At 35.3% G+C, this 25,288-nt stretch overlaps 1 protein-coding gene across 1 annotated transcript in view; it reads right to left on the bottom strand.

Moving 5' to 3' along the window:
* Positions 1 to 7,754: 7,754 nt before the first annotated feature.
* LOC121729171 overlaps positions 7,755 to 25,288 on the bottom strand; it is a 40,775-nt gene continuing 23,241 nt past the window's right edge. The window contains exons 2-8 of the mRNA XM_042117601.1: positions 24,810 to 24,943; positions 17,239 to 17,509; positions 14,773 to 15,056; positions 14,030 to 14,389; positions 13,427 to 13,805; positions 9,427 to 9,618; positions 7,755 to 8,463 (exon numbers count right to left, since the gene is read on the bottom strand). Coding sequence (XP_041973535.1) covers positions 8,327 to 8,463; positions 9,427 to 9,618; positions 13,427 to 13,805; positions 14,030 to 14,389; positions 14,773 to 15,056; positions 17,239 to 17,509; positions 24,810 to 24,920 — 1,734 coding nt within the window. The 5' untranslated portion in view covers positions 24,921 to 24,943 and the 3' untranslated portion in view covers positions 7,755 to 8,326. The remainder of the gene's footprint in view (positions 8,464 to 9,426; positions 9,619 to 13,426; positions 13,806 to 14,029; positions 14,390 to 14,772; positions 15,057 to 17,238; positions 17,510 to 24,809; positions 24,944 to 25,288) is intronic.

Raw genomic sequence — 25,288 nt, 5'->3', positions numbered from 1 at the left:
ACGTAATTTCGGCACAATGTGTCATCGGTAATTTAAAATACATTGCAGGCGTATCTTGCCGAACTTCGGCCGCGTAACTTCGGCATGGTGTGTTTAGACACTTAGTCCTCAGAGCTTTGTAAATTGTAACATTTTAAAATAACAGAAAAGTAAAGAGTCACGTCTCCACCATCTTATTCAAATCTACGTATAATAAAACAGTGGATCATAAGTACAAAAATTTATTAAAGTATGTATTCTATTTTGACTTACATTCATGCATGTCATACAGCAGCACTCAAAGATAATAATTGATTATTATAAATTAATAAAGAATTTGATCTTCATTAAATTAAAGAAAATTTATAATTAAATCCCTCTTGAGTGCGACCGTAAGACTTCTTAACACGAATAGACAAACATTTTATTGACAATGGTTTTATCCAAAATTATCTGTTCTATGTCACTGTAATTATTATGGGAGGGTTTTCTTAAGGAGTTTGATACATGATATGTCTTTGCTAACAATTTCAGTAGACATCTATAAGAAAAACTAACTAAGTATAATAATTACAATTCGACAAGGCTTTAAATGAATATGTCAATGAGCGCCGCTGGTAAAGGAGAACTGTCAAAAATGACGTTTTTGTTTGATAGAAGCGTTAGTTCCTTTTCACGCCACGTTCATAAACAGCCTTGTCGAACTGTAGTAATTATTATAAAAACTCTTACTGCGGCACTCAGAGGCGAACTCTATAATTTAATAACAGTTAAGAGCCCATATGACCCTAACTTGAATACATACTTTAACCTAGATCTCAAAATCTGTAAGGTCTAGAAAACTGCTTTTTTGACACAAGTAACTTCAGTTCATAAAGATTAAATGCTCAAGACGAAAACACGATTACTCAAAAAATGCTCGATAGTTTCTTTTTTACAAAAAACCTTGTTTTAGACACATTTTTGTTTAGATCTTCGAAGTTTGCTGTCTTTTCTTTAATATTTTTTAATATCTAAAAAGGTATTGATAAAACCTAAATTTGCTCAAAACACTTTTTTCATAATCATTATAGTTCGTCTTTTATTCAAGTAAAACTAACTCGGCGATGATTCCGCGCCGTCCTTTTTCACCTGGCATATGAAAGACGGGCGTGAGTGTGAAGAGAGAAGGACGATGTTTGATTTTTAGAGTCAGGTGAGCTCTTAAGTAATCAATATTCGTATTCGAGTGCGGCAAAAGGGATTGTACAAAGAAACTCAACACTATAATAAAGATCATTGAATTTAAAAATTAAATTAATCCTTAGATGTTTAGGAAATCATGTTTAAAAACAATTTAATCGTCTTTGAATACTTAACTTTTTTTCTTATTGTTATAAATTGGCACGTTATTTTCTACAGGGTGTAATAAAGAAGTCGCTTTTCCATGCTGCTTTTACATACACAGCCTTTACATAAGGTACTATCACTTTCTTTTGTTACACCCTGTATAACTGCTATTTTAATACTAAAAACAGAATTTATATTCTTCGATACATTTAAATGAAGCGATTAATAACACTAGGCCATACTTTCAGGGATCCGGGTTAAAAGTAAAGGTCCAAATATCACGTTATTTCTTTCATAAATACATAGAACGAGAATGACGTATGATATAGAACCTAAGGTCAATTTTAACCCAGATCATAGATTTTTATCAGAGTGAGCCTGTCTGTCAAACGTAGAATATTAAATAACTTAAACACTGAACGCATTAAAATGAAACTCAATTGTACGTTAATTAAGATACACTTATTATTTGACTGTGGAAGAGTAATCTTCAAAGTTTATTGGATAAGGGTCTACGTAGAAAAATACTATTATGTTCATCCGAAACTCTATCACAACACAGTATTATATTAAAAATCGAATTATAACTGAAATTTTAACAAAACGTCGTGCCATGAGATTTAAATAATTATAATCTATAAGTATAAAGTATATACATAATTAGTAATATTAGTCTTTGAAATTCATATTCCTAGGTGTCAAAATACGCTACAAAATACGTTACAGCATGCACGTTGCTCCCCGCTCAGTAAGTAGGAAGTAGCTGTATGAAAAAATCTGGTGCTATATTTTTATTTTATATACAGTGTGTTAGTGTAAACACCGGCACCGTTATCTTTGAAACCATCAAATGAGCCCGTCAAAATGAACAACTTTTTCTATGAGAACAATGCTGGAAACTAAAAAAAATGCCGTCTTCATACCCATACGGATACCCGGATCGGCAATTTGTATGAATATGAAGACGGATTTTTTGAGTTCCCAGCATTGTTCTCGTAGAAAAAATCATTTTGACGGGCTCATTTGATAGTTTCAAGGATAACGGTGTTTACACTAACATCTTGTTGAAATTCTATTTCAAATATTAATTCAACGCATGCACTATTCACTATAGCTATCTTTATAATAAATAGGAAAGATACTAGTACAATGTCTTTATCAAAAATTGTTTTTGGTCGCTAAAATCACATCGAAAAGCAATACCATAATAGTATGTACCAAAGGGTATAATTTATGGAAGACGGAAAAGTTAAGGGTTTCTTGCGCGCTTTCACCAACCGCACTTTAACGTTGAGTGTCGACACCCTAGCCATCAAGAGGGCCAGTTTTCACCAACGACGAATAATATTTACTTATTTGTAATTAAATAAAGAGTTTGACAGATAATAATATTATATTATGAGGCTTATGTCAAAGTCCTCATATATTTTATCTCTGAGTGCAGCAGTTTGGGATACAGAGCGTTAGGAAGCGGTTGGTGAAAATGGTTCTGCTTTTGCGATACCTATAGATATTACGGTGTTGTCATAGACAAAACGTGTTTAAGTACCAACTACAGGAGTCTTTAGTTTGAATACACTTCGAGATAAAAATATTCTAATTTCTAAGTACAAAAATGTCAAAACTGCATTGAGTATGAAACTCAATGCGGTTTCGCAAGATATTCCTATATACGAAATACGTGAAGACACTTTACAAATTAAATTATTTAATTTCACTAAACGTACTTTCAGATGAACCAAAGTGTCTAAAGGCGAGATCACGTAAGTGTAAACTGCGGTCTGTGACGTGACACTTCGAGTGTCATAGTACTAGGCGCTTAGTCATATTGCATAATTTGACTTTCGATTGCTAAGTTTTTATAAAATGTATGCAAAGATATGTACGCAAAGTAATGTAATGTAATAAGTAATGCACGCAAGCGCTATGCCACAGCGATGATGTCAAACCCCATACATTTTTGGCATTTAACTTCGTTGTAGAAACTAACGAATGCAATATGGCGCAATATCACGTATTGCGTAATATTATTGATCGTCTAGGCATAACGACCAGTAGTTCGACTGCAAAGAGACGGACAGGTTTCAATATCTGTCAAATTCGTCGGGTTTCACTAGGATTATGAACGGAATGTGCCTCGCGCTGGCTGATATAATTTATTTTTAAATATTTAAAATAAAGATTTTAAAATTGGATTCTGACAATTTTAATCACATGTGCCAAAACACAAACAACAATACGACCAAAGAGGAACACGTCCAGCGAATATGTCATATTTTTAAATTCGTAGGTAACAAGTTAACAACCCTAGCGACGATTTTTGTCATAATACGTCAAATTTAAAAATTTCAACATCAGTTCTAAGTCGGTATACTCTATCATTCTGTCTACTCTGGTCTAGGGTTGATATTGAACATCGCGCGCCTTCAATCTAATTGTCAAATAAACTGTTCAATCAAATTGAAGCCTGATATTGCACAATGCAATAGATCATGTAGGGGCCGGCTGAGGGAGGCTGTGCCGCGTTTTGCGGTCTAGGACTTACAATTACTTACAAATAATTTTAGTCTGTGACGTGTCGCGTCGCTTGACTGCAGTGTAGTTATGGTTGTTACGCCTAGTGCGGTCACACATTCAATTGCTATTATAGGTCTACCAGAATCTAATGGCAAAAAGTGAGAAAATAAATTGACTCTAAGCAATACCGGGATTATTGGAATAAAACATTTTAAACCTTTTGTTCCTTATACCGGCTTATTCTGTGTGTGAAACATGCAAATATAAAAATTTATCCAATGATCAATCAAGGGCATTTTTTGAAAATCTGCCATCAAAATTTGCCATCAGATTCTGGTAGAACTATATATATTTTAAATATTATGTCCACTACTAAATTATTATAATAATTCATCGCAAAAAATATTTAATTGTGAATAAAAATCGAATGAATTCTATGATTTAAATATTTTATAGAAATTGATAGCAGGTGCCTGGGCGAGTTAGGTACCAAAATTAATATTCTCGTCGTTATTTAAAAAGGTCAGGGCCTACGTCTTGTGCTTAACATGAGCCCAGCCCGAGTAAAAAAAAAACCTTTTTATTAACTGCTCCAGGTTTTGGTAATTTGTAGGCCACATCAATATTTATAAATAGCAGACATCATGCTGGACTCAGTACAAAATGTGCCGACCTCTTAAACACAGCCATGACATTTTTCTTCGTAGAAAAAAATAAAATTTCTAAAAACTATTAGTAATTTATTAAACTATTTAATGTTAAATACACGCAACAAACAATTAAATGCACGTTAACTTAAGGTTGATTATCGTAATATTTTAGATGATTAGTGTCATAATTTATATATTTTATCAAATTGTTACATTTTATTTATCTTTAAAAATCATCACGACCAATAAATACTCACTTCTAAGCTCTTTGACACGCTTATTTCATTAAAACACTTATTTTCCGTTTTTTTTTGTCGTCCAATATTTCTCATCTTCAATGTTAACATTCAAGTTAAAATAAAATAAAAATATTATTTTTATATTTGTATTTTATCTCATAACAAATGTAAGTAAATGATTACTTCCAAGATTTAAAATCAGTGATTAAAAAAATTCTTATATCTTTTATAAAAAAGTTTATACAAAGTTTACAGCAATAACCCCCTTACTAATAAACGCTGTATAAGCTTTGAATAGTTATACAGTGTCTTGTCTTCTTCAATCCAATTAAAAATGTCACTTGTGTGACAGGAACAAAACATTGTATAGCTATTCAAAGCTTATACAACGTTTATTAGTAAGGGGGTATGTGTTTAACAGTAATCAGTCAACATCAAACGCCGATGATAAGTACATTAATAAAAATCATAAGTACTCAATGTATGTACAGAAGACCACTGCTATACCAGTTTAAACCTTAATGTGTAGCAATATGGTTTAAAATTAGTATATCTATTTATCGTAAATGTACCATCGAGGAAATCGATTCCTAGGCAGTTAACGGACCTACGTCATTTGGTCGGCTTATGTCGATTCAACGTTAGCTGTGATCTGTGGACTTAACCCGACCAAATTACTGAGGTCCGCCATCTGCCTAGAAATCAACTTCTCTGATAGTACTATCAGAGAAGTTGATTTCTACGCGAAGGGGGACCTACGTAGCTTGGTCGGGTTACGTCAAACACAGCCGACAGCACAATTAACATTGAATTGACCTGATCCCACCAAATGACGTTGGCCTGTCAACTGCCTAGGAATCAATTTCCTCGATGGTACAATTGCGAACACTGCCACTATATTATTATAATATAATATTTGTCAATATATACCACCCTTTTCTCGTAAGAATGATGAGGATCGCCCAAGGAAGATTATATTATACAGAAAATACCAAATAAAATTGAAAGTAATAATACTTTCATTTGGGATGATATTTTCCGAATCTAGAATAACCGCGAAAATTTTAGAGCGATATAAACAAAAATGTGGTAGTCAATTCCAATTCTAATTTTATTTCTATTGCGTTAGTAGACCATAGAAATACAAGTAGCATTCGACAATTCTACGTCACATTTCGAATGATAAAAATCATTCGAAAAAGAGTTCTTAGCTCTTGTATTGTCTAAGAAACCTCCATATTAAAAAAATATTTTTCCAGCCTTATATTAATGTTAAGAACTTGAAAATGTAATAAATGATAATATTATTATATCTAATAATAATATGAAACAATTTAACCGATAACAAGTTTAAACACTTAAACGATAAAATATCGATTAATGGAAAGACTTTGAATAAAGTTTTAGTTACAAAAGAAGTCAAAATAGAGTTTTTAACACGGAATATATAACACTACAGGAAAGGGCATATGGGCGTGGCCCGCGTGCCATTGTTATGTCCTGCTAGACATAACTTAACTCGTACGCAAAAGGAAATTCGTGAGTACGGATTTAAACCTTACGTTAGTTGACGTAAGTTGTAAAATTGCGTGCAACTTCAAGTCTTATCATATTTAGCTGTCAAGCGCCATCTAGCGTTGAATAACTGAACTCGGTAGTCAGAGCCGGTATTGCTAAATTTAAATTCTTCTTTATTTCAAAAGGGTTAGGGTTGTTTTTTCGACATTGTAATTAAAAAAGAAATCTCTTTGTGATTGGTTATTTCTTTTGTGTGCGTAAAATGTTACTGTGTGAGTTTGGCGACAGCAGTTTCAATGAAACTTACTTGCTATGGCCCTTCCTTTAGTGTTATATATTCCGTGGTTTTTAACGTCATGGCTTTATATATGTCCCGTGTGTCATGAGTTTGTCTGTTGTCATGTGTTTTAGGCTGTTAACACACGGACTGCATTTTTGTCATGCGATACAGCTGTGGTACTGTCAGTTGCTTTACCAGCATCCGTGTGTGACCAGCCTAAGACTGGCCATAGACGGACCACGTTGCAGTCGGGACCGACTGCTCTAGAGCGACCGCGTTGAATGATACCGACCTCTCAAGAACTGCTCGAGCGGTCCGTGTATTGCGGATATGAATTTAGTATGAAAACTGCATATCCACCGTGCGGCGACCGTATTTTGTGATGCGGTCCGTCTATGGCCGGCCTAAGGCGTCCTTAAGACGGTCAACACCATCAGGTAGATAAACTAAGCTACACATCTTCATTTGACCGTCCCGAAGTTCTCAAAACGAATGATAATTAAATTTAAAATAATAAAATTAAATTAGTTTTAGACCTAATTCGGTCGAACATCTAACTAAAAGCTAACTTCTAACTACAGATACTTTTTGATATAAAATAGTCAATTTTATTGGATGATACCTCAAAACGACATCGACGTTATAATTTCAATAAGTTTTGCAAATATTTTAACATGATATTTTTAGTTTTAGTCATAAATTCGACGTCATTTTGAATGACATGATAGGTGTACTCATTTTAGTAGGTTAGTACTATTATAATACGATAGTAACAACACTATTGAAAATATAACAATAAAAAATTAAGTATTTTACTTTTGTATGTATTTACAAAAAAAAAGTCACAAAACAATATTTCTAATTACCTTGTATATCGATAATAGTTTTATAAAAATTATATAAGAGTCTAAATATTCAAGATACTTATTATGTAATAGAGAAGTTGATTCATAGCAGACGGCGCACCTACGTAATTATGCTGCGTTATGTCCAACCCATAAAGTTAATATACCTAGCGGAATAGAGCAACAATCTCGAGCTGTCAAACGAAACCGAAATTGGTTTTCATCTGTGTGAAAAATATGTATACACTTACACAAGCATGATTGAACATGAATTCTATGAGATTAAATTGTCAACGTGCGGCACGTGCCGACTGGATGTCAAAAAAATAGTGCTGCTGTCATGTATCACACGTCTCTTTTTACCACGCAGCGTCACTGATAGTGACATCTCTCTTGCTCAGGCCTTTGTTTCTCTATTCCGCTAGGTATATTAACTTTATGGTCCAACCTAACCGACAGATTACAACTAACATTAAATTGACCTTCAGTGATCGAAGGAATTGACGTAACCCGACTAAATGACGTAGGACCGTCATCTGCCTACGAATCAATTTCTTCGATGGTACAATACAGCCAAATTACTTACCGGAGTACCATTTAAAAAATATATTGATTTCTTAGCCACGATTTATAAGTGTGTGTGTAAATATTAGAAAAAAGTATATAATATATTATCTTGTAACAATAATTTGCCACTTTCTAAGGAACTACGCTTGGACTTTACTAGGACACGCTATTTAATAACAGTTACAATAAAACTATAGCTACGCCTACATTGATATAGCTTCTATTACCGTCCTAAATTCGAAATCAATATTTATAAAATTGGTACGCCGGAGATACTGAATACTCGTAATTCGTAACATGTCACTGATAGCTAGTAGGCACTAATAGCCAGTGATTGATACACATTAGCCGTTGATAGCCACAAGTTAGCGGTCGATGGCTAAATATTAGCCGTTGGTACCACTAAATCTGCACGACCTTGCGTCTGCGCGTGAACGCAAATACGTACTCGACGCCCCAAACGAGTACGCACGACATTATCATGGCGTTCTGCACGTGAATACACGTCGCATAGCTGTTGGTGTAGTCGCGAACATAACCTGGAATTGAAGTATTAATATTTGAAGATTTTGTGTTGAATTACTTAATAAATAATATTTGAAGAACAATAATAATGTATATGGATGCTTCACACCACGTCAGTCTGGCCCCATGTTAAGTACCTGAAGGACTTGTGTTACAGTTACCAGACAACGGAAACATAATATTTAATACTTTTATACTATACGATATACATACATATATTTAATATTTTTATTATATGATACACATATTTAATACACATCCAGACCCGGGAACATTGAAAGCTTTTTGTTCCGTCGGCGGGATTCGAACCCGCGACCCCCGGCTTGAGCTGTCAACTCAACCAATTGAGCCACAAAGGTCGTCATTTGAAGAAGGATAATATTATGTTTTTAAAAATAAAACAATTTTACACAAAACGAGCTAATCCGACGAACATTGTTTTGTAATAATATAATTATTTATTTATATTATTTTATACTTTTTGCACAATATACAATGGCGGACTTAATGCCATAGGACATTTTCTACCAGTCAACTATTGGGTGGTAGCAGAGACAAAACTAAAAAAAAGGTGCTTTCTGTTTAGAAAAAATAACAGACATTCAAGAAAGAAATAATGAAAATATATGTACAATAAATACTGATAAAGATAATAATAGTAAAGATAAAGATAATAATATAGCTTACGCTTCGCGGCCTAAGGCTTACGCGGCTTACAGCTTACGCAGAATACACTTAAGCCCACTGTTATCATTTCGGACGTTGTGATAAAGACGGGTAAAAAATTAGATGGGCACGATTCATTAAAAAATTATTTGACCTCTGTGTCTCAGTTGACGTTGAGTCGCTTAATTACAAAAAGAGGGGACAAAAAAGTTTTTTCCTGTTGTCTGGCACACGGAACGCAAGTTATTCAAGACCTCAGGGTTAGGCCAGAGTGACGTGATGCATCCATATTAATAATGAAAAAATCTCACCAATAATAGGCCCGATCATGACCACCAGTAGGCCTTTGCTGACCATGTGCAGGCCGAAGGCGGCAGGCAGTTTCTCGAGGGGACAGTACTCCGAGATTGTCAGCGTGAAATTGCTGAGGCACATGCCTCGGAAGAACCCGCAGATAGACAGCCACACCATAAGCGGTACCCATTCAGTCTGCTCAGCGAGGACTGGAAATATTAAATTGTTTATTAGACAAATAGTTTAAAAACTATATCCCGACTATGTATATATAATATTTAGTAACAAGGCTCCTACATTTGGTACCACAAACAAGTACAATATGTCAAGATTTTTGTTTTCTTTTTTTTTGTCAAGAAATATTGTGGAAGTCTAGGGAAGGTTTATATTACGAGGGAAGTAATACTGAGTTCACTGGGGCATCTAGAAAGAAAAAAGTTTCTCACTTTTTTGGTAAAAAGTGGACCCCGTGCGAGTTTCTTACGCCGGTTCTTCTCGCCGGGTTAGTTCCCGAACCGGTGGTAGGCACCATGTGGCACTAGACATTCTGAAAATATTTATTTTTTTATTCAGAAATAAAACAATTTTGATTTTTGAGTATTTTATAATACGCATATTACATAATAATATTTAAATATGCATGTGTGTGTGTACATGTGTGTGAGTTTGCGTATGTGCATTCGTGCGTGACATAAATCTGTTAACCACGTTTGCAATTTATAAAAAAATTTCATAGGTAATGATCGATTATATTACAATAATTTCTTGTGACTTAGCCAATATTTTATCCTGAAATCTACAAAAAAATTGATAACTATTGCAATATCAACTTGATAAAACAATTACGAGTATCATTTCGGATTTGCTGATAACTTAAGAGGATTCCACACCGCCGTTTTTCCATACAAACGCTGTCCCCTGTTTCCTCCCTGGATAATGCCGGTAGAGTTATGATTTTTTTCCTGAATATCTATGGCCACTATTAGCATGTCCCTATGTTTTCTTTTTTTTCATAATTTTATTATTAAAAAAGATAAGAACGTCCAAAAACCGAAAAAAATGGCAAGATTTTCCTTCGCGTTCAAACACCCAGAAAACAAAACTGGCTAAAATATACAAAAAAAATAAAACATAGGAACACAGCTCAAGCCTTGCTTTAATTCTTAATGAAAAAAGTACTTAAATCGGTTAAGTTTTGGAGAAGGAATCAGCGGACAACGAATCGAAGATTTTCTGTTCTTTTATTAGAACTTTTGTCGTGTTGTCTCTGTCGCGCTCTGCGGTGGGAGACTTGAGATTGGTGAGACAGCAATACATTTTCAAATACCTATTTTCAATTTCTCTCGCCCCTGGTGTATCCTCTTAATATTGCTTAGTGACAAGTTGGTCGATAAGATTAAAAACAATAGAACAATAAAAGATTAATGTTGAGGGAAATATAATCCGTTCTCAATAGATAGCGGCCCGACCAGATTATTGGATAAAAGTAAAATTAAAATAGAATAATCGGCTACGTGCGAGTTGGACTCGAGCACGAAGGGTTCCGTACCATTATAGAATAAAAATAGTCAAAAACTGTGTTTTTTGTATGGAACCCTTAATTATTTTTTTTTTTGTTTTTTTATTATTAATTATCTATACATAACATTATAAAACAAAGTCGCTTTTTTCCCTCATGTCCCTTTGTTCTCTTTAATCTTTAAAACTACGCAACGGTTTTCTTTAATAGATAGAGTGATTCAAGAGGAAGGTTATAGGTATAATAACATTCATTAAATAGTGGAGAAATACTGTTATATTGGGTTTCTAATGTGATGTCGTAAATAATTACATTTTTTTTTCAGCTTACATTGCAAACGCAGGCTGAACCCTACGAGATTTATCAAAATAATGTACAGTTTACCAAGTTTTGTACACATTGAAAAGGTCTACAGAAAACTCCGCGATGCTAAAGGTATGTCTATCTCTTATGGATATCCCATAATAACATATTTTGTCATTTTCTTTTTACGACAATTAATGGTTAATTTTCGAAGCAATTTTAATAAATACAGCATCATCCTATCCAATTAAATAACTTAAATACATTGTTGATTTAATGTAGATCTATATGGCCCTTTACAGCATATTATGATTTAAATGAATATTTTCGAAGATATTACAGATTTAAAAATTGCGGGAGCGGCTTTTGCGGCGGTACCGACCAATGCGGGCCACGGGTAGTAATAATGAATACAAGTCAAAACTGCTGAATCGATTTTAATCATTTTTTCAGTGGCTATATATTTTATACCCGATGCGAAGCCGGGGCGGGTCGCTAGTTAAAGTATAAAATATACTACTGAGTATTTTGTGAACATTTGTGAATATTCATGCCTACCTGTTGCCATTATTGATATCGAGCAGAAAAATAACAAAAAATCAGCAGAAAAATTACAAAAAAAAATCACGTTTGTTTTATGGGAGCCCCCTAAAGTGTTTAATTTTTTTTTTTAGTATTTGTTGTTATAGCGGCAACAGATATGAAATTTTCACTATAAGCTGAGCTGAGCGTTTCCAAAACAAGAAAATTGCATGACCAACGAGCTACTGACTGGTCGCAGGCCACTTGCTTTGCTAATTCTTCGTTGAATTTTCTCGTTTCGCGCACGAAAATAATCCAATCGCGCAAAGTGTAGCGTGTGTAACAAAGTCATAATACGTCATAAGGGCGTGTCTATATCTCTAGTATAGAGTTCTATGTCTCTATAGTTATGTCCACACTGTGCATTTTTTTGTTCATCAAGGGCATGCGTTATAGCGCAGTTAACAGCGCACGTGAGGCATGCCCGCGACGCTTACGCTCTGACCGTATCCAAAACTTTCGCCCTGTTCTTTTTGTTTGGAATATTTTGTTATGAGTTATGACCACATAAGTCGCCCATATTCCACCCAGTAAAATGTTCTCGTCGCACATGTTACAATAATCTGACAGACACTAAACAAAAATGACAATGTTGGCGTTGCGTTCGTTGACGCATACAATTATTGAATGCGCCAAAACGAAAGTTGAATGTAAGAAGATGACGAAAATTGAAGATGAAAGTGCATAGTGTGGACATAGCTATTTAGTAACGTTGAAACGTTACTCATAGAAAATTAAAATTCATGACGTTGAAACGTAACTCATAGAAAATTAAAAAGTAATTACCCTTTCAGCGCTAATACATTAACAATGTACTCTACATACGTATCCCTTATACGTATAGTCTGGCATAAAAGTGAAGAAATTAAAAAGTGGCAACATCGTAGTGTCGTCCTTTTTTTCTTAGATTGATTTGAAAGGGATGACACTACGATGTTGCCACTTTTTAATTTGACCATTTGAAATGCCAGACTATACGCAGCCGAAAGTGTTATAAAAAAATTAAAAATTAAAGGTCTTTATTTCAGGCATAAATGTACCCATAAAGAATATATAAAATATTATGTAAAATTATCACTTGGTTTCGTTACACCCTGTTTATCAGACATATTAAAACGTGATAGCGATCGGTCGCGATCGGACTACATCTCCGCTTATTAGGGCGAGCGGAGCGAGCCCTAGTATATCCCACAATCTGTACATTTTGTGGTACACTCTACGCAAAAACTGTCACGCCTATTGATTTGTACTTTATCATAATATTTTTTATTTATTTTATTGTAGATGTGTTATCATCAGTCAGTCAAGGTGTGACGACGCGAGCCCTCACAAAGCTCGGCTTTTAGCTAGTTATTAGATAAAAAAATACGTGTGGCACTCGGGGGCTGCCGCGGTAAAGCTATTGCATAGCAATAGCTAGTCTACACGCATACGTCTAGTCGCACGCACACAAACACCGTTCCTAAGTCTGCCGAACTTAAACGACGTCAGAGAATACACGGCTTTCAACGCCGCACCGCTGTGCCGGCGTTAGGTTTATTTACGTTACGGAATTTCTTGATTCGGTGCCGCACTAAAAGCTATGCTAAGCTTAAAAAACACCAAAGACTCACCCGACCTCGTTACAGCCAAAAAGAACGCCGACACGAAGAATATCATCTTCTTGGTGATGGTCGTCCTGTCGAAAATCGGCGGCAGAATTAATCGCACCCCGACGTCCGTAATGGCGGTCATGGTCAGACAGAACGCCGTGTCGTTCTCGTTGTAGCCAAGTCCGCGGATGAAAAATGGCGTCAACATCCTAAACTGGAGCTCCCCGCTCCAGAACAGCGAAAGGCCGAGCAGGAGGTTCAGAAAAGACCAGTCTTTTAGCAGGTCGAGATCCATCAGGGCCATAAATTTTCTAAAAAATCCTATTTTCTCCTCCTTCTTCTCTTGCAAGGGTTCCGTCTTCTTGATCGCTCTCATTTGCAACGCGTCGTCCTCAGCTGTCTGAAAATATTTACGATTAAGTAACTTTTGAAAATGGGATGAATCAAAGACTTGACTGGTACGGTAAAAACGTTACGACAAAATATGGCCAACTACATATTCAACAGGTATTTTTGGGTCACACTGTCACCACTGTGACAAAGGAAAGTTTTAAAAATTCCTCGGAAATGTGCACTCGCAAAAAAGCCAACAGTGATTACTTACACAAATTAAAACATACTCACATCCAAATACAACTGCAAGTAACTCCCAGTGAAGTCCATATTAGATATATTCGATATCACAGATACTTTTCTCTTCCTCGCCGCCTCGCTCATGCTTCCACTGGAGGTGATCCTCTGCATGGCGCCCACTGACGCCGCCGTGGTTAAACTCGGTTCAAACTTTGAGTGCCTTTCGAACTCTTGTAACGGTTTATCGCACGTTTTGGCTCGCGGCAGGCCGACAGTTCTGACTGACGGATGGTTCATGTTGCCGTGCGACCGCTGCGTGGTCAGCTTCGGCATGGGATGACTGACCAGCGGATTTATCTCGAACTTATCGTCCCCCTCCTCGTCGCTTTCGTGTATCGCCTCCATATTTTCCTGGGATGCAAAAATGGGTAAGCTAAAGTAAAGGTAAATAATATATATAGGTAAGTAACACCTACAACAATAAAACTAATCAGGTGATTTTGAAACAGGCTCTCAGTCTAATTATTTATTACTAGCTGACCCCGCGAACATCGTTTCGCTTTTTTAAGAAAGTCGATTCATGCGTAGACAGGGCATGCAAAGCAGTCAGTCCTTCGCCAGTTCTCTCACCGATCGTGTCGGTCAGCCGTTCCACCTGATGGGAGAGAGTGATGGAATGGAGAGTGCACCCTTTGTATTGCGTGCACATTTTGACACTTTCATATCTCCAGGGGTAAAGAAAATCGACTCTAAAAGACCCATGTCATCATACCATAGAAAACAACAGCTCATACCTTAACTAGCTGCATCTCACAATCCACCGGTTCCTCTTTGAGATGCCATTTTATCGGCTGCAGAAGACACGAGCCCAGGACTGCGTGGAAGGCCAGGGCGCCCAGTATCACGACTGTTCCCCGGAAGTTGTAGATCTCCAGTAGATGATGGACCAGCTGTGGCATCACCATTAGACCGAAGCCTGTTCCCGCCATGGACAAACCCACGGCCTGCCCTCGCTTCTTCGAGAAGTAGTGGTTGAGGGAAACAAAAGATGACGCCGAAGCGAGACCCACCCCGAAACCTGGAAACCAAAATGGCTGCTTTATTTTTGTCATAATATTCAAAAACGTTATTATGTTGTTTGTCATTTTGACCCAAGTATTGTAATTGATTTGTCTCAGATAATATATCGCCAGTCTGAGTTAAAGTTTACCTAAACAGAAAACAACAACAGTGTACATAATATTTAACGCAGGGTTAAGTTTAACCCAGATCTGTGCAAGTAGGCCTCATAGTAAAGGGCCATTTTTATAGATGTGATTATTATGGTTACCTACATGTAGTAGGTACATTTCATGAAAAACACGATTTTCACTACAGTTGGAACGTGTTATAATGACAATCATAATATTATGTATTCTACTATTAAAAATCCGGTGGCCACTCTACTAGACCAAGCGAGCAGCAAGAATATTGGCTTTACTCCAAAAAAAATATCACCACGTGGACAGTACAACAGCTATGTGTTATAACTGTTATAAGATGGACAGCGGCAGGTAATAAAATAACTAATTTACAGCAGCTGAAGAACTACGCACTACATCTAAAACCTAATTTGGCTTAAATATCCCAGCTATTTTTTTTATATTGTACACCCATATTGTGTATGTGTCCCAACTCCCAGTTAGTTCTAATTGAAAAATTATGCTTTCTCTTTTATTAATTTATGAAGAGAGAGAGAGACAACGCGATATATAATCAAGGATTATTTATCCCTAATAGGCGTTGTATTGGTGAAATTGGTAGTAACAGCTGCACCTACAGATATTTACCTCCATTCTAATAAATACAACCACATTGTGTATGTACTTATTGTACAGAGTGTAACAAATAAGTGTGGGGGGTAATAAGGGTGTAACAGGGGTCGTAAATATCAAATTTTGACCGGGAAAGCAAATGGGACCGAAAAATAGAATCATCCTTATACAAGTGTGTGTATGTGTCCCTCGTATAAAGTTTACTTATGTAAAGTTTACATCGCTGCTACTGTTACAGTAGCAGCGATGAAAGAGTTACTTTTGACTACTGGGTAATGGGTTTCTATCATAAATATACCCCAACGTCACGACTTTGCATATACAATAACAAAGATATACCAGAGTAACTCTTCTAGCATCGCTACATTCACAGTAAACTCTATTATAAGGAAAACATTACACAACACAATCATAATATAACTTTTGGTCTTTTTAGACATTGATCTTATCGAGAGCGCGTGCTTGCCTTTTCGATATCGCTTCCCTTTAAATATTCGAAACAGTGGGTAAAACTTGACCGACTTTAAAGATGACACCTAAGGACGTGTTTTATAAACCCACACGCGAGTGATTCGGGCTTATCCTAAAAAGTCCGGAAAAGTGCGAAAACCTGTGAAAAAACTCTTTGTTACAAATTTTAAAAACCTAAAAAAATCACGATAAAAGACGCATTTGTAAATGGGTTTTTGTGTGACTAAGTGACAGAAAAAAAATTATCACTTTGTTTTGAATTACACCCTGTAGAAGTTATGGTTGTTACACAATAATTTCTGTCCTTGATTCAGGCAAGACAAGACATAATAAATAGTATGGCTTGACGTGCGAAGCTTAAGTAGTAATTTTATTAAGACCTACAGAAAATATACTTTACGACAAAACTTTCACAAAGAAAAGTTTTAATATCGTGAAACAATCGAAATTTCTAGTGAATAGAGAAACTCCTGTCGTAAAATCTTCTATCAAGTAACCGACCATAAGTAGTTGCTTAAGTGATCATTAAATGTTACAATTACTGCCGCACTCAGAGACGAACATTAATTACTTAAATGTAATTAAATGAAAATTTTGACATAAGCAATTTAATGAACAGTTTGATGGATAATGTATGGGACATTATCCATCAAACTGTTCATTAAATTGAAAGTCATCAAAATTAATTAATGTCTCTGACTGCGGCAGTTAGGGTAAAGCCAAACGAACGTAATTTGTGAGTTGCGAGTCGCAGAATTTCGGCTGGCAGAAATGCTGCTGCATTCAGTTTCATACAAAAGTATTTGATTCACACGAGCGAAATTTTGTGAGCCATGATTTGTATGAACAGATATTTACGCGACCGAAATTCTGCGACTCACAACTCACAAATTACGCTCGTTTAGCTTCACTCTTAGTATCGCCGTATACCGGTCTTAGACATAATTGGATGGTATTTAAAAATGTCACACTCACCTCCAAATATACTGTAGGTAGCTAAAATATGTGCCATGCTATTGGCAGGGGCAGTGAAGAGTAAACCTAGGGCGCATATAAAGGAACCGAATATGCACACTTTTCTATACGAGAATGTCTTGATCACGGGCCCCACGAAGAAACCCGAGAAATTGACGACCGAGTCCAGGGTGCTGGCTATGAAGGAAGCCCCTGTGGTCTTCACGCCCAGGTCATCTAGCAGGTCTTTGAACAGCAACCCGAAAGACGGCTCCAGCGAGCGTGTGGAAAACTGGAAAAGAACAGTCCTTGTTAGTCTTTTAAGAGGAGACGAATATTTGGAACGAAGTTTCTTATCGCGCGTTGCGAAGGGGGGCTAGACGAAAAGTTGTAACGACACTTTTTGCTAGTTAGTTGTAAGCCGTGTGGCGTGCGCGTGTTTCTCTGTCTTTCTCTCTCTCTCTCTCATGGAAAGCAAGCCAGTTATTTTCGTTACGGTACGTCTTTCTGATTCGCATTGAAGAGTGGGATGTCGCGACGATTGTAAACAGGTTTTTTGTACATAATAAAAAAAAATCCTTCACTAATTAATCGAAAGGAACTTCGTTCCATCCGGGTGTCCCTTGACACCTCTCAAGTTTTTTTGTTTGTGCTAAAGGGCTCACAGAAGATGTACGGAGCTGTCCTGTCATAATCATCATTAAATTAAATTTAAATAATGTATCTGAGTGCGGTCGTTAGTAACGAGTCAACGCGTTACTGGGAGCTGGGACAAAGAAGGCAATATTCATAATAAAGTTATGGAAGTGAGGCTACGTGTTATTGTGAATCGTAATCGCCTATTAAACCTACGCAGCGTCCGGAATACATTTCCGAAAATAAACCAGCAAATATACCAGAGTTGACTGTTAATTTGGTACTAGGGAGAACCATTATATTTTGTATACATCTGTTGTTTTGTGTGTATAATGTCTACAATCTATAATACACTAGAACTAGATGATGCCCGCAATTCCGTTGCGACGAAATCGTTTATCGCGTTTCGCGAGGGAAGCCGTACAATTTTCCGGGATAATATCGGTCCTTTCCAAGGATTTAATAATAATATCCATAATAATATCTATGGACGCTTCACACCACGTCAGTCTGGCCCCGTGGTAAGTACCTGAAGGACTTGTGTTACGGGTACCAGACGACGGAAATATATTTAATACTTTTATACTATACATATACTTAAGATTTTTATTATATGATACACGTATTTAATACACATCCATGACCAAGGAACTTTGAAAACTTTTTGTTCCGTCGGCGGGATTTGAGCTACCAATAGCCCACCAACTGAGCCACAGATGTCGTCATTTCGTTCGTTCGTCACAGAGGATTTAAAGTACATATATACCGAATTTCAGCAAAATCGGTACAGACACACTCGCATTTATAATGTTAGTATGGATAAATGTCTTTTAAAAACTGTTTTAAAGATGTTATTTATCCCGTTAAAAATCAGTCAGTCATGTTTTTTGTAAAAGCAAGTCCGTATAGAGGTTTCTTATTTCTTGTTTTTACTTTGAATCATTTTTTTTAAAAGTACTTAACCCACTTTTAGGGCACAAAACGCAACTCGTCATTAACAGATCCACACCTCTTTTGGTTCGAACAGCGTTGGCAATGACCTAGAAACGCACAGTGACACACAAAGAATATAATATCAGTTGCAGCCTGCAGGTTTGCATTGCTCTGTAGGTTGGTAAAAAATCACATATTGACGAGATAAGTAGAAAATAGTTATTTTTTATTCGTAGGCAGAAAAAATTAAAATCAGTTAACTTAATTGAAGACGTAAGCCTCATAACGCCCAAATCGCTTAACAGATTTAGCTGGAATTTGGTATAGAGTTACTTTCGAGATCCGGGAGAGGACATAGATTACTTTTCATCCCGAAAAAACGTACGGTTCCCACGCGATAAATGAATTTTGGCGCAGCGGAATTACGGGCACTACATAATACACAATATTATTAAAATATGTACGTATAAAAATACATTAACGATAGCAACTAGCCGGCGGTCTATCTGACCGGGTGAACGACCTCTGAGTAATCGTAACTCAATAGCAAAATCGCATTTCTTTGTTAACATACCAAACATGATAATGATGCAATACTAAGTATGTAATTGGATTATAACAGCTCTATTTGTATTAGCCATCAAAATATCTATATATTAATACGTGAGACAAAAACTTTGTATCCCTTTTGACGAAAAATGGGGTAACGTAGGTGAATGCAATTTTGCACAGTTATAGTTTAACCCTCATATTAATAAACGCCCTATAAGCTTTGAATAGTTATATAGTGTTTTGTTCCTGTCACACAAGTGAAATTTTTAATTGGATTGAAGAAGACAAAACACTGTATAACTATTCAAAGCTTATAGGGCGTTTATTAATAAGAGGGTAAGTATATGGTGAAGGAGTGCATCGAGCTAATATTATTTTGAAATTATGCTTTTATCATACATTTTTTTAACAAATAAAACATTACACACACTACAACACACACACTAGGAAAAATGACAGATTTTTGAGTGACAAGCCTATACATACGAATTAAACTCTTTTATTTATGTTTGAAGTCTGTTGACAACAAGGTGACAAATTGAAATTGGATTATAGTTTTTTTTATTGAATCTGAGATAGGTACTATTAGACAATGCTTACACGGCCAGTCTGAGATCAGCTGAGTCCCAGAGACAAGAGTTGAAAAAAATATGATAAAGTCAATATTTTTTTACAAAATACATATAGGTAGTAGTCCTAATGTCGTTGAAACTAAGGTCGAATTTCGACCATAGGGCAATCTCTAGTAAGTGAATAACTAACATTTTATAACATAAGGGCGAAACTCATTATTTCCCTTATAATTTGAGCAAACCCTGTAACTCTCTCACAATGTGACCACTGACCACCTGTGATGAAATATCATGAAAATCGTGTGACGCACTTTTTGGATGGTCCCTTATTAAAAAACAATAAGATCTAATACATATTGAGCACCGAATCTACGCACGCGGGCATTTTCAAAAAAACGTGTACCCTTGCAAAAATATGTCTATATTTTTTAAGGTCATTTATTTACCTATAATTGAATGTCATATACAAGGACAAATATTGAACTAATGGAATAAGTTAAAAAGAACGCTGAAAACGTTATATTATTCTGATATTATTGAAACAAAATCGAATTTTCGACGAATCAGATTCCGTTGTGCGACTAAATGTAAAATATAATTTAATACAAAAAAATACAGCAATAAATGGATTTCTTCGTTTATTTAATCTAGTGAAATGCATATTTAATTGTTTATTAAAAAAAATATAGATAATTTCAAGGATCAACAAGAGTAGCAATTATTTTTAATCCATAATGTGACTATGTGACCTACCCACTAGGTTATTTTTCATTTTTTTACATGAGTAAGTAATATTTAACATATTTAAAGAAGTTTATATAACACAAAAACCTTTTATTTAAACATTTTTGTTGTTGCACTACTTATAAAAGTAAAAAATTCTTTGATTTCATAGATTTAACTTCAATAATTAGAGGGACGAACATCTCATAATCATAAAGATGTGTTCACATGTCTACGAATTCCTAAGTTATTAATGACATCGGATTATATGTACGATCAAAGTGCCGAAATATCCATGCAAATATGCACGAAAAATGGTCGAAATATGCACAAAATATGCACAATAAAAAGTCACTTAATATTAAAATGTATTATTTTTTTGAAGACTTTTCCGGTAGTGACATTAATAAAAGCGCCAATTTTTGTAATTTCATAAAATCCAGGATTTTTAATTTCTTGAAATAAAGACTTTATATTTATTTATTATACGCCAATAATAATTTTCTACCAACATTTTCCGATTGCAATCTTAATACCCATGGAAGTTAAACTACCGAAATATGCACTATCAACGAAAAATAGCCAAAATATGCACTATCGCCTAAAAAGTGACATTATATGCATTTGCATATGCAAGTATGCAAATGCATATAATCTGATGTCTAGTTATTATAAATCTGCAAATATCAATGACACAAAATGATTTTCAACTTTACTGATAGAAAAGTAGTGGAAATAAAATCAAAATTATTAAAAAAAATAAAACTTTTAGGTACTTACTTAAATTTTAAATTTCCCGAAAAAGTTCCCGAACCGGTGGTAGGCAACGTAGTTTCTTCGTTCGACTTTCAAAAAGTGTATCATGATACCCATTTTGAATAAAAAGATATTTTATTTATTTATAAATAGTAAGTATATTTGTTATTGTTAAGGAAAGGCGACGCCTTGATAATTTGCTTGTAGCGATATCGATTTTTCTCAGCAATGACTAAAGCTAAGAAATTAAAGTTCATTGTCAGTATTCATCATGTCTTTGTCTTTGATTTACCCATAGCATAACACGATTGATCAACTTTTATAACACAGAATAATCAATCAAAAAGACCTGTGTAAAAAAAGGGATTCCTATTTTTCCAACAGAGGAGAGTGATTTAAGCTTCCAAAATTTATACATGGATTGGTTCAAGCATACACTTTAATTTGACCATAGCTTATATGAAATGTATTTATGGTTTTTAAATTACGCGACAAAAACTATTTTGTCGCTTACGCCCTTTCCATTTTTTGCTGTTCCATTGCTTGTTTTCTGTGAGAGGCCGGGCCGGCCTTTCATAGAAAACTAGCAATCTAAAACATATCCAAAGCGGTTTTTTACTTTAACGCGGCGTCACCTTAACACATAAGTAATAAAAAATATATTAATTGTAAGTTAATCGTACCAGTTTAAAAATCTCCAATTTTCTTAATAAAATCTGTGAATAAAAAAATAATTTATATAAATGTGAACTAAGCCTTATGCTTTCCGCCTGTTGTGACTTGTCCGTTCCATTATATGTGACCATACGAAAAGTCACAAGTCGGAAGTCACGTAATATTACTTTCTTTTACTTTTAAAGTGTTTGTAAATAACCGATAATAGTTATCACAATTTCATTTTTTTTACTAAATACTAAGCTAATTTTGCAACGTGTTAACAGTAAAAACAGTTGGAGAAAGTATAATAATGCTTACAAAATATGGTCACTTATCTGAACAAATAAACCGTTCCTGAAGAACCATCCAACCTGCGTCCGCGTCTTGTAGCAGATTTTTAACTACTAAATTCAAATTGAAGTTTCTCGATGTACAATGAAATATAGTGCTATCATTTAGTGCCGAAAATATTTTTGTAGTATGTTTATAAAACTAAAAAAAACGGTCACTAAACCGAACATTCCGGCCGGGTTGTTTTTTCATGATTATAATTTTAATTAATTTGTAGTTAAATTATGTTAGATTTTTCAATAACAAGACATTCAATTGATACATTAAGTATTTAAGAATCTAACATATGTTTTTTAAGTAACTTACTTTAAGAAAAAAAATAGTTATTAAAGATTTTGTTACAACTTCTGGGAAGGGGACAGGTGAATTTAATAGGTTTCGGTACTTAAAAACCCTTATAAATCTCATACTAAATAAAATTTTATACAAACGTGAATGTATTTTAATAAAAGAAAACTTGTTTTTGCTCCTACATTAAAATTACAAAATGTTAGTATGTAATTTTTTACAAATAATCTGTAGCGAAGTCAAGGGACAAGGTAAAAACCAGGGGTACACATTTTTTTGAAAATGCCCACGCACACTATCCGAAATATCCTTCCGGCGAGTTCGAGCTCACTCGGCTCAGTACAAAATGTAAGAGACAGCGCGGACGTTCAACTGTTTCTGATCAGAAATTTCGGACAATGTGCAGCCGGGCTAAAGCGTTTAAAAACTTGTATTATTATATTAATATACTGGATGATGCCTTCAACTCCGCTTGCGCTAAAATACGTTTATCGTACGGGAACCGTACATTTCTTCGCAACAAAAACTATCATATCTCGGGTCTCAAAGTAAGCATACCTTTCATCAAAATCAGTTTAGCCAATTATGCCCGAAAAGGTGACAGACAGACAAAGAAACACCTTCGCATTTATAAAATTTAAGTATGGATTGCAGTCAAACAAATAATGTACCTAAGTATACTCAACGTTGAATCATCCAGCATCCATATGACTATTATAGATTGGACGTTAGATTTAGATTAAATGGAAAGTTACGTAACTAGTTACTAGCATTTAGCAAATTACTCGGAAACTAACAAGTAACAACAAAAACAACGAGTGGACATGACATATATGGCAATTATTGTTAATTATATCCGCACGATCGGTACAAAGATGAGTCATTTGCTAATAAAATAATGATAGCTTGAATGAGTCTGCGTAAATAGGAAAACCAATGAAATGCCTTTTATTCGATTTATTCGATTTATGAGAAGACTTAATGTACTCAAACCATAAGTTCATACATGTATTATATGGATAGCCATTATTATTTTTTACTTGGAATAGTAAAGATTTAATGAGGAATAGTAAAATGAAGAAACATATTATCTTTCATAACAGTTCGAGTATGAAATGTCGGTAGCTGGTACACACTACATACTACACCTTAAAATCTTTTTTAATTTATTCAATATATTTAACCTCTGTTAGAAACAACTCAAAACGGTAAGCATTGTGACGTCGATGATTAAAAATAGAGGTCAGTTAACAGTGTTAAATAAAAACATCCATCGGACTATTTAGATCGCGTAATGTAGATACAGCTGGTCGACAAAAGTAGACCAGTAGCTCTACCATGAGTTTAAAGCTCTTTTTATTTATCGATACTCGATACCGACTACGTAAATTTTTAGTATGGCAAATTTTACGGCGCCTCTAGCGGTCACTTGCGGAACTAAAATCGCCATACTAAATATTTACGTAATCTGTATCGAGTATCGATAAATACTTTACTTAGCTTTAAACTTATGGTAGAGCTACAGATACATCACATGATTGCTGATGTTTCTTTAAAGCTGATCGTACATAATATTATTTTATCAGCACCGTACGCGCCGTTCGCGTCGAACACACCGCATAGTTCACGGACAGACAGACGGACAGACATCGAAGTCTCGGTAATAGGGTCCGTTTTTACCCTAAAAAGTAGAAACATATTAACCGCGCCTATTAAAAACAATTAAAAGCTTGTCTCTAAAATCATTGTACCTACACTGGCCAAGGGCATCGCAATTAAAATAGATTTGGGAAGCCCTGTGAAGGCCAACGAAAGGGCAGACTATCTGTATACTTATTATTTAAAGAGAAAAAGTTTGTTTGTTTAAATCGAATAGGCTCCGAAACTTCTGGGCTGATTTTAATGTTTGATACGGATATGGAGTTGAACACGGAGAAGGGCATAGCCTATGCCCTTCTCCCTTCTCCGTACTAAAAAGAATCCTATGCCGCATAGGATACTTTTTAGTACTTATGGAAAAATGTACGGTTTGCCGCAGGACGCCGCGCTGTATAAACGTGGGCAAAGCCGCGCATATTCGTAGCCTATACCATAGAGAAATCATTAGTCCATGCCTATACTTACATTGACCAAACTAACACCGAGACAGACCATCCACGCCCAGCCTCCGTCGGGAGCGACCTTCTTGGTGGTGGGTACCTTCTTCGTCGTCCCTTTACTCCTCTCGACCGTCATTTTGCCCTTTGTCACCTACACACCTGAAAAAAAAAAGAAATTTATTATTTTTGCCACTAGTCACTAACTCACTACCTATCTGCAGAATAAACACATTTTTCTTTGGCGCTAAAGGAACACTCTGTGAACCGTGCGTAAAGGAGAATTTAATATTGTTAACAACATGTTACAAAGCTATCTATAATCGATACTATCAAAGTTTAATCTTAGCTACTGGCATTCTTCGTGAGCCCGTTTCTTTTTCCTTATTTTAATACTTTTATCTTTGCTCTTGCTTTTGACCCGCAAACAAAACATCGACAATGTAATTCATTATACAGTCGCGTGACCGAAGAACTACGTTATCAGTTTAGTTGCTAATGCTAATC

Source organism: Aricia agestis, chromosome 7 (genome assembly GCF_905147365.1).
Source record: "Aricia agestis chromosome 7, ilAriAges1.1, whole genome shotgun sequence".
NCBI classification, from domain to species: domain Eukaryota; kingdom Metazoa; phylum Arthropoda; class Insecta; order Lepidoptera; family Lycaenidae; genus Aricia; species Aricia agestis.
The sequence above is the reverse complement of the archived record's forward strand: the minus strand, read 5'-3'. Positions and strand labels throughout refer to the sequence as shown.